Below are 15,935 nucleotides of genomic sequence, written 5' to 3'. Positions count from 1 at the left end.
CGAGATCTAAGTACTCAGGTGCTGTAGACACGGTTGGCCACACATCCCCAGTCCCCTTTAGTTTTCCAGGGATAATACCTTCAGGACATACATCTTCTGAAGACACGTTGACAGAAGTATCCCCAGCATGCCCGAATCCCTTAGCTACCTGATCACCCATAGTAACACTATGCTTTTCAGTATCAGGGGGCATTGAACCAGAAGAGCCACTACAGACTCCCTGTTCCTGAAACTCTGCCCCTCCAAAGGCCAAACCATACTTTTCCCCTAGAGCTTGCTCGCTAGGTCGGGTCCCTTGGTGCACATCCCCCTTCATCTCTTCAGGAGACAGGATCCTGGGTGCTGGTTCAGACAGGCATACCTCTACCTTCCGGGCTCCCTCCCAGCTACCCACTACTCCCAAAGTTTCAGACAGTACCTTAGGTTGGACAGGGCCCTCTACCAGCCCTCCAGGTTTGCAGGTTTCCTCAACTGGTGCATACTGGCAAACAAGCCGACCCAGATCCTTGCCCAGCAAAACATTAACAGGAATATCCTCGGATATACCCACCTCCCGCAAACCCTTGCCCACACCCCAATCAAGGTACACACGTGCCACTGGCACTGCAGGGCGCACCCCGCCAATTCCATGGATGGACATGGTCTTCCCATAGTCACACGGCCACCTACAGTTACTCTTTGTAGGTTCTCTTCTTCATTCCCCTGAAACCTGGAAACAAACAAGACAGCTGGGTGTTCCCCAACTGTTACACACTGCAAATTGTCTCCTTGTGCCTCCTTTGGTCTAGCCACAAATAAAACAGGTGCCGCTCCCCCAGCTGTACCTCCATTTCCATTTGTCCGTGGAGATGGTCTCTTAGAAGGGCAGGTGACACTCAGGTGCCCAATCTGGTTACACCGATAACACCGGCGGGTATCCCCCTGGCCCGATGTGGCCCCTGCTCTGTTGGCTAGAAAAGGTGTGGGTGATGGGGTCCCTGCTGGCTTAGGAGTTGGTGGCTGGTAGGCTGCTCCTTTCCAGGTAGATGGTCCTTGTGATGCTTGTACCCGCTTGGTTGTTGGAGTACGGTTGTTGGCATAATCGTTAGCCAGATCTGATACAGAGGGCATGCACAAAAACACATTTACATCAACCTCAGATTAACTCATTGAATGCCTAAACAAAGAAACTAACCACCTCTGCTGGGTTACCCTTCCATGCATCCACTACATTATATGAGTTAATCATGACACCATTGGTATAGCAAACAAACGCTTCTATATTTCTCAGTGTTCTACTCATCACATGGCTAAGTGAAAAGAGCCTTGTTTATTAAATAGATTTTTTTTAAATGTAAGAAAAATGTCCTTCTGCATGTTTTCTTCTGTAAAATCCCATTACACAAGAACATACAAAAGCAGAGCTTAATGACCTGAGCCTCTCTAGTGATAGAAAACTTGATAACCACAAAATAAAGAGTTTAATACTTAATACAAATGCATAACCGCAGAACAGAATCTTTCCAGGCTGTTCATCGCAGACTCTCCTAATTCTTTTGGACAGTTCCATCATTGCCGAAAAACATGTGGCCCTTCCATATCCCTCCCAGTGTTATGTAGTATTTGTTTAGTGTATTGCCACTGGCTTTTCCACCACAATACAGTACATGTCACGACGGAGCTTGTTTTTTATATTCAAAACATTTATTTTTACTTTTACGTGTTTCTTTCATGTTTCGTTAAGCTTTTGGATAATTTCCAAATCAACGATCACAATATTTCTCCATTTTCTTTACTGGAGACCCCACGTTTTGATTTTGTTTATCTCTATTTACTTTTACATTTAAACTGTACTGTGTTCAAGCTTCTGTGTAAGGATGAGAAATGGAACTAAAAGATTAAATATTCTATCCTAATTCCACCTGACCATTCACAAGGTAATTTAGGCTGCAGGTTAAGGTTCCTGGCCAAGTGGGGCGAAGGAGTCCACCGGAGGGTTGTGCATGTTAATGTGCCAAGAGTCCTGTCGCAAGTTAATGAAGTCTTTGTATCACCTAAATAATTACTAATGAAGAAGCATTTCCACCGTACATGCCCTGACCAAAACCCATTCAGTATTATGTCTGTATAGATTATGTATATAAGGTCATAAATCATATTTGTGTGTATGTTAGTATTTATTCTGTTTTGTTCTCTACACTAGAACCTCAAAACGGCCAACTCAGGATTTATTTTTTTACAAACCAGATTACTCTCTCTCCAAAAGCGTTTATGATATACAGAGTTAAGGGTGAACTGGATGGGTATATTTTTGCATGATTAACTTTCCTGGCAGGTGAGAGCAGCAGAAGTTTGTAATATCCAGCCAGCCGCCAGAAATCGTATTCCAAGCAGCTGTGCCTTCTTACTGGAGCAGAAAAACTGCCTTCATGCTGGAAACTGCAAATTCAGGTTTTAATTTCGATTTGCATTTTACGGCATGGATTTATATTTTCAAATAAAAACATTTAGTTTAATTTCGCACACATGTACTGTTCGATGGCTTCGTCCGTTGCCAAAAAAAAATACTGTCGCGTGGAGAGGACATCCCACTCCGACGAAGTCCCATTAATGGGGGTTCTTGAAATCCGGCAGACCATGGGTCTGTGCTTTAATTAATCTGTCCCTGTGTATCTCATTGACATCTAATATAAACAATGGTACTTAATCACAATTTTCTCCTAATCAAAATGTTGTCACTGGATCCTAAATCTGTTGAATGCCCATATTACAAAGCTGTCTGTCATTAACTTGTAAACGCTGATAGTTTTTGATTAGACGGGGAGATAAAAATATGGCTGAAACTCAACTTTAGAGTTTAATTAAATCAAACTGAGTATGCTGAAGGTTCTAGTTTTAGAACAGAAAGACGAACGGGTTGATGAAAGTATGGTGGCCTGTACATTGACCACCGTTGGTACGATGATTGGAATGCCTTTGGACCAGAGACTCTCCTGTTAAGTTTATTGACTCTTTGGATACGAATAGTTACTTTCCAAGCCTACGTACTAAATCGATCTAATATTACGCGTTCCTGCCTCATGACGTGATCTGTCGTGCCTTTTAAATGATATGCGTCCCCTGTTCTTAGAGTCAGTTATGAGATTTCATCCATCTCATCGGTGGCATTTCTGTGATTGACAAATAGGGAAGAAATATATTTATTTAAGGTTTATCTATATTAAAAACCAGACAAGGGATTTTGTCTCTGTAAACAGTGCTGTAATATCAAGTGTTTGAACAAAACAGAGAGCTATTTTTTTTTCACTCTGACCCAAGCAAGCAAATCTCCGCACTTAGCAGAAAGACGCATTTTCTCTGATTGATCCGGTTCTAAATAAGCTTTTGGATTTGTGATTCAGCAGCCACAGGAAAGCTTACCTAAAAACTTTTTTTTTTTTTTTTTTCCCTTCAAGTCTGTGGATAAACTTTTTGGAAAATGTAGTAAAAACTTTCTTTGGACAATGTTGTCTTAAGCATAAAAAAGGAAGGTCGTAGCCGTAAGGAACATTGGTGGGATTATGTCCGAGGGAGGAAAGTCTTTGGGAATCCTGTTAGGTCCAATTAGTGATTGGAAACCCTGTCTCTGTTTTTAAAATGATTAAGTATTTCCGGAAGTATTGTGTGTGGCGGGACAGTAGCAGAAGAAATTGATGGGGTTCTCCCAACTTTCCCGTTCATTGTTGCTACTAGAGGAGATGCTGCTGTTTCCAAGCAGTAGGCTTTCGTGATAAAGCCTGGTCCCTTTTTGTTAAGATTTTCCCTCAATATTCATTTATCAATTTATTAATACTTCTATTTTAATATATTAGTGGTATATTCTATGACTATCTCCTTCTGTACCTATTTACGTTTTTACCATAACAATTATTTAGCAATTTATTATTAGGTTTATTATTATTATTATTACTATTATTATTTAATTATCTGTATATTTTTATTACATTTTTAACTAACAAGCGCCTGGCTTCTTCACCTTCTATATGAATATGTCTTGACATATGTTAAACTTATAGCTAATTTGAAATTGTCTATTTGTTAAATATTTTGACACCTATTTTTTTTAATAGCGCTACAGGATCTACTGCCGCTATATAAATAAATGGAATGTAAACTAAGGACTTAAAGCTGGTTCCATTACAAAAAAAATGATATTTTTATTATAACCCTAAACCACCATACGTTCCCCCCCAATATATTACCGAAAGATAAAACTCCAGTATGAGTAGGATTCATATCATTCAGAATTAAAAAATAAATGAATACATTGGCAATCCTATAACATGCTGTATTTTTCTGATGCTATAATTGTTCACGTTGCATATTGAAAAGGTGAGTATTTAATGCTATTTCTCTTATTTTTTTATTTTTTTTCCCAAATACCCGATTACTTGCAGGAATTGCCAAACGGAGATATGCAAATCTAAAGTAAATGTTTCATAAAATCAATGACTGTTTAAATTGTGAGACTAAATTGTTTGTATATAAATATTACCTTTTATATTGCATTTGAGTTTTATGTAGATGAACACATTACTTTAATGACCCGCGTTTGCACAGCCAGTGAGAGGGAGACTTTCTGAACTCCTCGTACGCCAGATGGCTGCCTTTTCTTGCATGAGATTAAAAGATGTTTCTAATTCACAGATCCGCTTCCGAGGACAAATTAATATAGCACGTTAAATCGCTTGCGTGGGGGGAATAAAATTTAAAGGGGATCCTTCTTAAATTGGGTGGTCTCCTTGTGCGGACCCCCGGGTTTGGCCCCCGCTAGCTTAAAACATTTACTAATTAAAGTGAAGTGTTCTGTGCCGACTGCTCCGGGTAAAAGAAATTTAATGACTCCTGATTAATCGAGAAAAGGATATCGTGGAGGCGCCACAATAATTGTTCGAACAATCAGGAAATGGCTAATTAATGAAAGGGATAATGATGTAAGAAATTACCTTCCTAATGCCCGGTTTCCAATGGTGATTATCCTTTGCTTTGCTGTGGCAAATGCTGTCAGTTTTCCGTTAAAACACAGTCTAGATAATAAAAAAAATATCATCAAGTCTGTATATAGGAGACTTGGGGTCACAAAGAAACCCCGTTTTTTGGGGGTTTTTTTATTAAAACACCCGACATTCTTAATAACCCAATGTCACGTTTCATTATTGGAAGTCTCCAGAAGGCTTTGAACAGGTGAAATGTTGACGTTTGTCAAAGTTGACATGACCCAAGGTTAGAGCGTTGGTAAAGTTCAAATAAAGCTAGAATTTATTATGGGCTTTAATAATATTTTAGGAATAAAATGGCTAGGCACCCCCCCCCATAAAATGGTTCGGTCCAGATGTATTTACCGGAGTTTTGGGTACAATTCCTTGTGCTTTGTAGATTGTAGGTTTTATTTATTTATTTGAAAACCACTCATTTGAATGTAGCGATTGCGTATCTATATGTAGAATAGAAATTGGAAAGCGTTCCCCCGCAGTAAAGCCGGCACGGGCACAGATGGGTTTTTCGTCTTCATAGGCTTAAAATAGTTAAAATATATGATTGATCTAAATGCTCTCGTGCGTAGAACTTGCTGGGCTGACTGACGACTTTGGGAACTTTGTATCTGATCTTAAAATCATGACAAGCAATAATAATTTTGTAGTCTATAAATGGAGAAGCAACCCGTCGTATATCACCTGGGATTGAGATTCCTGTGAATGGTGGTTTTAGACAATTTTTATGAAAATATTTCTGTACCCTTAAAATGGAATCAATGGAAGTTTCGAAAGAGCGGGGATGTATAAGGTGAACCAGGACGCTAGAGTTCTAGAATATACTAAATGAGAGGACAACGCCACTCACCTTGCTACTCATGTTCTGTTCACGATTACTGACTGAGAGTGTGGCAGATAGGTGGAACAGCCTCCAAGTGAGGGAATTTTAACATCCATGGGATAGGCATATAGCTATCCTACATCCAGGAAAAATAGGAAGACTAGACGGGCCGAACGGTTCTTATCTGCCATGAAATTTTGTGTTTCTAATTAGTAGCGAGCAAGTCAACCCTATATCGTCAACTCTCAGGGTTTGACCCTTAGTCTCAGGGTTTTTGCCTCAATCTCTGGGTGAAGAGGCAGATTATCAGGATCTGGAACTGACACCTTCCTGTTCCACCCTACTGTGATAATGTATATCCCAATTGATGGTGTTGCTACCCGTATGTTATGGTAAATGTCTCTGCTTAATGGCAAGTCAAGGTTTCCATTTGGCTTACACTTCTGGAGAGTCACTACATAGAATCACCACTATGAGCTAGTAAATGGTTAATACATAAGAGTCTTGGGTTAAGAAAGTTCCCAGGTATGAATATCGTACTGGTACTACCACCTTAGAGATCCACCAGTAGCCCCAACAGGTCCTAGCGCCTATCCCCACAGCATTATAGTGATCCAAACCATTGTGTCCCCAATGCAATACAGGTGTTTTGGGGTGCATTTCCTTGTTTTGTTACACTTTTTGGTTTGCTTGTATGTCTTTAAGGAACAGGAGCAAGCAACATGAAGCAGATTGTATAATATTTTGATGAAAATGAAATGTCATTTTAAATGTAGAATTTATTAAATGAAAATATGATACGGTTTGAATCTGAATACGGGCATTGCGATCAGCGAGTATCACATTCTTCTGACCTGCACAATGTTCCTCTTGTTTTTCGCATAGATGGAACATTCTCGGGTTACAAGGAGCTCTTCTCAGCCACTTCATCGAACCTGTCTACTTGAACAGCATTATAGTGGGAAGCCTACACCATACTGGTCACCTTTCCAGGGTAATGAGCCAAAGAATAGAAGATATTGGTAGTTTACCGTCTCCGTATCGGCATAATCATCCGCTGCTCAGTGGTAAGCAAATACCTTCCTCCCAGACAAATTATCATCTTTCTATCAGGCCTTTGAAACCAAGTAATTGGACCGTACGCCTGCATGAAAGTTAATCAAGGTCAAGCAGCTTAAAACCACTTCACGATCACGTCGTACATTATGCTTTATTTACAGAAAAGATCCTCTCAGCTTTTTTTTCCCCTCCCTTTCTTGTAATGTTATTGCCCTTTTGTATTCCCTATCTGTGCTTAATTCCAAGCATGCTCTTCCAATTAATGTTGAGAATTAGTATGTCTGTAATGTCAGAATATATTACCGGAGTCAGCGTACTGTCTGAGAACAGGCAGATTTAATCATAGCAGGGAGATGTTTACTAAATATAGAATCTAGTTTAACGTACAATGAGTCTGAGGCTTCCTACGACTGTTCATTTATGGTCTCCTGACGCCTCTCGTACACTAATGCTATTAAATGTATAAGTGCCAAAATATTTAGTCTTCTTAGAATGTCCTCTTTTCAAATGAATTGTCCTTCTCTGGACTAATTGTTCTTGAGAATGTCGCGAAAGAGCTCTTTAGTATAAAGGCGGGTATTAGAAGGGCCGAATACAATGTAACTCAGAACTGGGAAGGTTTAGGTCTCCGCTAGGCCACTGCGGATACCTTGGAGCTCCCCAGGGGTGAGCTACCTGGAGTTTTCCCTCTCCTTTGAGAGTCGCGTTCCAAGGGGGCCAGGCTAGCTATGTGTTGGTGAGGCAAGCCAGAAATTGGGGCAGGACTAGCCCCCAAATAGTCTTGAGCGGGCATGGAATAAGAAGGGAAGTGGACAGGGACTAGGCATGGCCAAACACCATTGCTAGGTTACCCCTGGTAGGAACAAGGTTGGGTGTAAAAGGAACTTGCGGAAAACCTGCCCCGGGTATAGGCAGCCTTCCAACTCAAGTGGCAGATATTAATACAGTGAGGGATGGGATAGGTATAAGGATATCCTGAATCTATGATGAGAACCAGGACAGAGTGGTTGAGGTTTGTAGAGCAGGAGAAAATGACATGTTTGTTTGTTTCTCACATATTAATAAATAATATTTATAATATTAATAACTATTAATGGGTATAATGTTCCTCTGTGACTTTTAAACATAAAAACATTTCATTTTATAATCGCTGTATATTTCTGATGAGTTCCGCAGCTCCATAAAAACCTATTTAACTATTAAAATATCGGGAATATTTTGTAACATGGTGCAAAGTGATAAATTCCACCTGAGTCGTTGCAGGAGAGTATTAACATATTAATGAAATCTAAACTGATGCTAATCTGCTTAATACATTCAGCCTATAAGAATTTGTAAATCCTGATAATATATTTTCTGGTGTTTCCATGAACTTCTTTAATGCATGTGACTTCATAACTGTGGGGTATATTCATCAATTTATACAGTGTGAATTCCCCGTGACAGAGTCTACAGGGAGAAGATGTTCTGTAATCTGCTTTGTTTCATGTGTTTGTGTGTGCGTGCGTGCAACGTGTCTGTTAATTCACTTCAGATCTGCGTTCCCAATAACTGATGGGTTTCTCCGCATCTCTATGTGATCTGTGTCCTTTGGCTAAAGTTCCATTTTCTTTTTTAATAGAGGAACTTTGACGATACAGGCTGTCACATTGTAACACTTATCCTAATATGAACTTTCTCCAGCAGCGGGTGCCTAATCGTAGAATACGCTGGTCCATTTTGTGTACGGCTGATTCTTTTCGTGGGTCGTTGAACGCAGACTTGCAGGTCACAAAAGCCGAAAACACACAAAGTATATATATCGCAGGGTGTTCTGCTGTATATGGTGTTTAAGCTGGGGCATGTTCCAGTAACCTACCTCTGTGCTGCCAGGGTGGCAACTTAGAAGTTCAGGGTCAAGCCTAACCCAATGGCCCGGTAATTATAGCATCTTAAAAACAACACGCACCATGCCAATGAACTATTACCGCCCGATACACATTTGAGATTGCAGGGGAATTAATAAAAGAAGCATAGAAGGGATCCAGCCAATCATTAAGGCAATTGGCCAATTATGGGACAGATTGGTTGTTGTGTCCTGGACCTGCTGGCTTTGGCCAAAATACGTCGCTGGTCATTGTGCGTGCACAACAAGACAAAACCCCGGCTGTGAAGACTGCCCTGACAAATTTGGGAGCGTTGGCAGCTGTGCCCATATTCTTTAGATTTGTTACAGCCTTGCGATTCTGTAGCTCTGTCCTCCGGACTATCTAAGCGTAAAGTAGGAACTGAAACCACGTGGTTTCAGCGGCAAGATGGCAGCTCTCACATGCAGCCCTACTGAAAAAACAGCTGTAGACTTTATTGGATAACTTGAATGAAAAGAATTAAGATAAGAGAAGTATGTTGTATACAGGATTAAGAATTAGGAGTGGGGATTATCTTGAATATGGCAGATTTTCTTTAAAGGAATTCTGTTTTCTTGAATAGAGTTGAATGCGTCATTAACTCTTCGGTGCCCCCTACCTCTTAGATTAACTAGGAAGGTGTCCAAGGCAATTTGAGACACAATAATACACTTTCAGCTTCAATCTGTTAGCATTGTGCGCTGTTTTGTATGGCTGCTTCCAGGCTTGTTAGCAGGAGGTTTGTAGAGTAATTTAGAGCAATAACGATAGATTTACTCGCCGAGTCACCTTTATTCTCTCGGTTATAAAAAATCCTGTAGAAATAATACAGGATAGACTCGTGTAACGGACTATCCGCACTTAAATGTGAAATGTCAGGCCGGCTTCAGAGACGGTAAATAATGAGAACTAATACAGGCCGTCAGGGCGTCTCAGCGCCAGGGTCTTTGAAGCAGGGTCTCGGCAGGATGGACGTAGCAATTAATTTGCGTGGAACTCGGCACATTCTCAACCCTGAGAACGCGCTAAAAGCAAATGTATAACTTTGGGCATCAAAAAGCTGGATAACATGTTGCGCAATCCAAGCAATCAATGTATGTCCGTAGGAGAAATCGGAGTCTCTTCACGATAGGCAATGATTATAGACCCCATTAAAAGCTCGTAGGACATTGCGTGGTGAAGTAAAACTGGAGCTATTGAGCAAAGGCAGTCCTTGACCACCTTGTACCCCAGGCAAGATGTCCTTTTGTCACCCCCACGCGCCATGTCTTTGTCTAAACATTTAGAATGCCAGTATAGTATTGACCAGTTGTATAGTGGTGGCATCCATTGCACGACAGTCAGGCAGCCGATCTCTTTTGGCACTAAGACGATCCCTGTTGTGGTGGTGGCTTCATATTTTAACATAATGGGGTGTTTTTATATTTAGCTTCTTCCTATTGATTTTATGCTTAGAATTCACAGGGCTTTATGCTTCAAGCTATGAGTGAAATAAAACATTTTGACTTTTCCCATTCCAGCTTTTTATAGCTTTTATTTATTTATTATAGCTCTTCTTTATTTATTATAGCTTTTAATTTATTTTATTATGGAATCCACACTTTACCTCCAAGCTAACAGCGCAAATTACATGATGTTGTTGGCTATACAGTTACAGTATAGCGATGCCGTAGCACCCCTTTGGTTTATGTAAAGGCACATTTAGAGAGGCTGAAATATGTGCTCAAAAATATAAAACTTTATTATATAAGAAAGGGCATTTTACTGCAGGCAAAGGGATTGTACCGTCATGGTTTGCCCCTAAATTCATACTCTGCATATGTGGCTACCACTCCCAAGTGCACTCAACAATGACATGACGCCATTATCACCATGAGTTAGGAGAACCACAAAGAACTGGATGAGCAAGTACCATACCTGGGAACATTTTGCCACCGGAGTCCACCCTTGCGGGATGTAGGCAGGAAGTCCCGCTGACGTCAGTGGGCGGTCCTGCTGACTTTGCGGGACACATGCAGTTCTTGGGGGAGAAATGGGTTACAACGCTGCTCCCACAACCCTAGGATTCCCTGTAGTGACCAGGAGTTCCTAGGTATAGCAAATACTTAAGGCGATGCAGGAGGAGGAAACTGAGCTCCAGAGGGAGAGAATCCCTCCTGGCGAAGGAGTTGGACGAGCTTTAGTCATACCAGGAAATGCAAGTAGAACGACTTGCTAATATTCAGGAGCTTGAGTGGAAACCATTTATGACACCAGAAGAATACGGTAATCATCTTAGAAACAATTAGGTTTCTTCAAGAAATGGCAAGCAGAGAGTTGTCAAGCTGTCCAAAATGGCAAAGAGAAAGGCGCCTCTCTTCCTGGAAGCTCGGATACAGCAGGTACAGGAGGAGACTATCCAGCTGTAGCAAGAGATCTTCGCTCTGGTGTCACATAGTTGTATCTTGAAGAAACATCAGCAGAAATTGCAGGAACACAATGGAGACCTCTTAAACGAGCTGGAACACCCGAGAGGCTCCCTTACATCAAAAAATCTCACCCCAGAGTCATTCCTGCGAAGGCAGCTGCAGACACGGCCATGTCACTTGGCCCAGGTGTTTCATATGTGAAGATATCCCTGCGGAGATAGTATAAAGTCACCCCACATAGGATTCATTCAGCAAAACGGGATGTAAAGAAAACTTTCAGCTCATAAGATCATCCGACAACTGCCCGTGGGAGAGGAGAAAGTGTTCGCCCATTGAAAGATTCCAGCCTTTTTAGAGAACACTGATCCATCGCTGTAACATTTTACTATAATGTGATTAAACATAGACATGGCCATTTCCCAAACTTTGGAGAAAATAAATGGGCTTGTAGTGCAATATTTAATGGGCATTTCAGGGTAGAGGTGGCAGTTTTATGGAGCAGCCTATGGCACTGTGGCTGCTGATGGGGCAGTTTCACAGCTAAGAGCAGGGGCAGTAATTACCTTTGCAGGTTTTGCCCCCCCCCATCTCCCTAGTCCAAAAACATTATATATATATATATATATATATATATATATATATATATATGTGATGTACCTTCCATATGCTTTTCTTTAATGAGGGGCAGTATGAAATACCCCTAGTCACGAAGGGCTTAACACAATTCACAATGGTAACCACATTTAAAATAATAAAAGCAAATACAACAAAGGAGCCATTATCAAAAATCACTATTTATCTTCCTATTTCTATGCGAGGAAACTGACACAAAATGTGGCCGAAAATTCCCCACCTATTATCGCAGTCCGTCAACCCACAATGCGACAAAATTACTCGTGATCATTAAATTCAAAGTGTTTACGGTGCATTTAACGGCAAAAGAATGGGGGATATTTCTTCCTTTCTTTACTAATTTTTGGTTTAATACATTTTTGGTCCCTTAAAATGTAATCCCAGCCTTGGTCACCTCATGTAAACCCTGATCTCCTAGAGTTACTAACCCGCAGGACCCCATTCCTTAAAGAGTTAAAAGAGAAAATAAACAGATGCATTAAATCTAAAGCAAGCCACTTTTACTTTACTGAGAGGGTGGTAGATAAGTAGAACGGTCTCCCAGCAGAAGTGGTAGAGGTAACCATGCATGCGATAGGCGTACGGCTCCTGAATATAAGGCAAGACCATTGCTAGATGGAGTTAGGGTCTCTGTTTAGCAACGGTGGCCCCGTCTCGTTTGCTTCATTTGATGCTGGTGAGCAGTGTTTCTAGATTTGGCTGCTATCATAACAGGCTTAATAACGTGTCACTCGCTGTCTCTTCCTCATAATTAGCCCGCTCCGGAGGGGAGATTAAAATCCGCATAAACACTTCATTCCAGTCATCTGCATAATAGTGTCTAGGAATCCCTATTTCCCCGTAGATATTATTTATCATCAGCTCGTTTCAACACCGTTTGCAGCTTTTGGCCGGATTTGAAATAAAGCACAGAGGATCTTCTGCGGCCACGAAATATTTGGGTGACAAAAAGAAAATTAAAATAAAAAAATCAGTGGCTTCCGAACTGGTGAGCACCGTGAGAAAAGTAAATATAACCTTCTGATGTCAGACGAGAGCAAATTGACCAAAATAGCTTCTTCTTCATGCTGAGAAATCTCAACTCGTACTTGGTCCTTGGCATTTTCTTATGGTCTGGATAGCTCTAGGTCCATCCTATGCATTCATGCCTAGGTGAGACGTGTTTAAGTAACATGTACCGTTTCTGCCCGGAAAACTATGCCAAGCTACTTTAATGAAAAAAATCATTACATTACATCTAGACCTCTGGCCGTCATTGAGCCCCGCATTGAACTTGACTCCTACGGATCTTTGACGTGAAACCCTCTAGAGACAAGTTTCAAACCCCTTGTGGGCATCTGCTGGGCTTGGTCAAAGTTGGTTGGATATAACTAGATCTTCCATACTAGTTGACTGGAGACATCATCGCTAACCTAAGGTCTGCGAGTATTCTTGAGTGCCTGAAGTCAGACATAGAATGTAATGGCAAATACAAACCATTTGACACAACTAGTCTTTTCCTAATGTAGAGACTCAAGCCTTAATCAGTCGTTGGTCTCGTCTTAGATTCAGGAGCCGTATGCCCTATCCCATGCATGTTTAAATTCCCTCACTGTATTACCGTCTACCACTTATGATGGAAGGCTGTTCCTCTTATCTACCCTCCTCTCGCTAAGGTAACATTTCCTTACATTAGATCTAAATCTCTGACCCTCTAGTTTTAGATTAGAGAGAACATTTCTGCAACTGTAACTCAATTCACAACGACCTTCGAAAAACTAATACCGAGTTTGCCGAACTCTCCATCTGAAGGCGAGCGTGAGCTTGTGTGTCTTCCAGCGCCCTAATAATTAAAGGCTCAAAAAATACTAAACGTTGTTGAATATTAGCAAAACGTACAGGTAGCTTTGATTGACGCAAGAGTTCCATAGGAAGAAAAACTGTTTGTTTACCTGCTGGCGTGCACGGCAAAGATGCAGACTCCATAACTTTGTAACGAGGCTCAGGATACTTTCTTTGAGATAATTCGGAATATTCACAAATCATACGAACAATTAGGGTTTGGAGAGCCTTTTACTGATGTGCACCTGCCTTTCGACAGCTGAAAAATACTGCCGCGTGGCCAAGGGATTTATCTGCGGAAGTATTTCCATCTTAAAAATGTCATTGCAAAACCAGATTAATTTTGCAGAACACGAGGAAAGCTCTGATAAATCCCCTGTAAGATGTTTGCTGCATAAATTACCGGGAGTCACAAAATAGCAGCTGTTATGCCAGCTTTGTGTCCTCCGGTACTAGGTCTGGATCAGAACGCTGGAGGGTCCATACTTTATTCATAGCCGTTGCACATCGGTTAAAGGACTTTTAAGGAGCCGCCACCTGAAATATTGCTTCTTCGTTTGTGGAAAATGGCTTGTCAGGTGTTAGCAGCAGGGTAACTGTGTAGCTGTTGTGGGTATACCACTCATATGACGCTCAGCCACCACCCGAAATGTGCCAATGGAATTGCACTTTTACAGCGAGCGAGCTATTGCCAACTCCTGATTTGTGTGTAAGCCCAGTTTCTGCAAACTGATATATATTGACGTTTATATGTATTACTTTTTAGTGGAAAAATGTTGGATATACCCCTACTTTGGCACTCAAGGGAACACCCCCATAATAGCTACATGATCCACGTCAGTATGTCTTAAATTGTGTAAAAGGTAGGATATTGGAATCAAAGATTGGCGGCATAAATTATAAATCCATATCTCAGCATATCTCAGCATTGGACCACCATATCTGCTGCCTACCCCCGATCCTATAATAAGAGTAGCCCTGTAGATGACATCCTCAGCCGACTTGGGGAAATGATGGCTGTCATCCCACAACAGCTCCGGAAACTCCTTTGGAAGATTCAGTATTCTTTAATATTAAAAGGCCTGGTGTTTATTCATTTCTGGAACTCAAATCAAAAAGTGGTTAATTCACATGGGATTCCTGTGACAATTTCACGAAGTCGGAGCTTTCAACCTCGTTAAGAACACAACAATTCGTATGATAAGGTCCTTTAACTGCCCTCATTTCTTTGAAATGTGCTCACGACGTGGGGCGTCTTCAAAATACTCCTTTAATTTCCTAAAACAACCCAAAAGGCTTCCGGGGTATAGCATAAACCTCATTCTTCCGCATATTCCTCATGTCTTTCCTATGAAGCTCGACGCACATGTAGCACCTGTATTTGCACGCACATGTATCACATTTATTCTTTAGCATGTTGGCCTCAGGATTAGCTTTCGTTATTCTCCATTGCACGGAAGGCTTTACAATAAATTAGGCCGTCTATAAGAAAATAAGCATTCTAGTTATCAATGGACTATTTCTTTCATAAATCCCGGTACTCAGAGTCCTCCTAGAATGCTTAGAATAAGCCGTGTTCAAACCTTTAGTATCTGGAAATGAACGATTTTCTGAATTTTATTAAACCCTGCGGCAAATAGAGTGCCATGGAAACTGCACACGCGATGCTTCCATAAGCCTCGCTAGAATACGGAGCTGGGAACGTTTGTACCGCGATCATTAAACAGGATTTTTTTATTACATTTCTGCAGAATGCCAACAAAGCAGGCAGTGAGTGTCGGACATTGCTGTTCATTAAGTAATGAAGTGATCAGAAATGTCACGGAACTGCTAAGCAAAGAAGAACTTCCAGACGCCATTTATGATGAAGCTCAGATCTTATCTGTTTCAAAATGTAACACCTGACAGCAATTATTTAACTTCCACAAGATAAGTTTGTATCATTTGTTTTAACATGATAATTGATATTCTGTGCTGGAATTCAGTCTGAACGTATCTTCACGGAGCTCAGGGTCCACAGCAACGTCTACAGCGGATGTCTGCGGCACTTGGAAGACTTTACTAGCGGAAAAAAACAAGTGTAAGCTTGCGAGCAGGGCTCTCTCCACCAAATGTATCGGTTTGTCTTAGTCTGTCAATTCTTGTCTTGTCATATCCCTTGAAGTTATGTATTGTATTAAGCGCTGCGTAAACTGTTGGCGCTATATAAATAAAGGATAATAATAATAATAATTAAAAGACGCTGAGTTTTAATTAAAACTCCCAGAAGCTTTGACCAACTCTCTGGAGCCAATAG

The 15,935-nt window shown here is 41.0% G+C and overlaps 1 protein-coding gene across 1 annotated transcript in view; it reads left to right on the top strand.

Moving 5' to 3' along the window:
* LOC149287164 (inactive double-stranded RNA-specific editase B2-like) overlaps positions 1-15,935 on the top strand; it is a 115,873-nt gene that overhangs the window by 95,621 nt on the left and 4,317 nt on the right. The window contains exon 8 of the mRNA XM_089493175.1: positions 6,718-6,899. Within this exon, the coding sequence (XP_089349301.1) occupies positions 6,718-6,899 (182 nt within the window). The remainder of the gene's footprint in view (positions 1-6,717; positions 6,900-15,935) is intronic.

Source organism: Sceloporus occidentalis, unplaced genomic scaffold (genome assembly GCF_023333645.1).
Source record: "Sceloporus occidentalis isolate IW3139 unplaced genomic scaffold, rSceOcc1.0.p SCAF_63, whole genome shotgun sequence".
Taxonomy (NCBI): Eukaryota; Metazoa; Chordata; class Lepidosauria; order Squamata; family Phrynosomatidae; genus Sceloporus; species Sceloporus occidentalis.
This window is presented reverse-complemented; position numbering and strand designations above follow the sequence as displayed.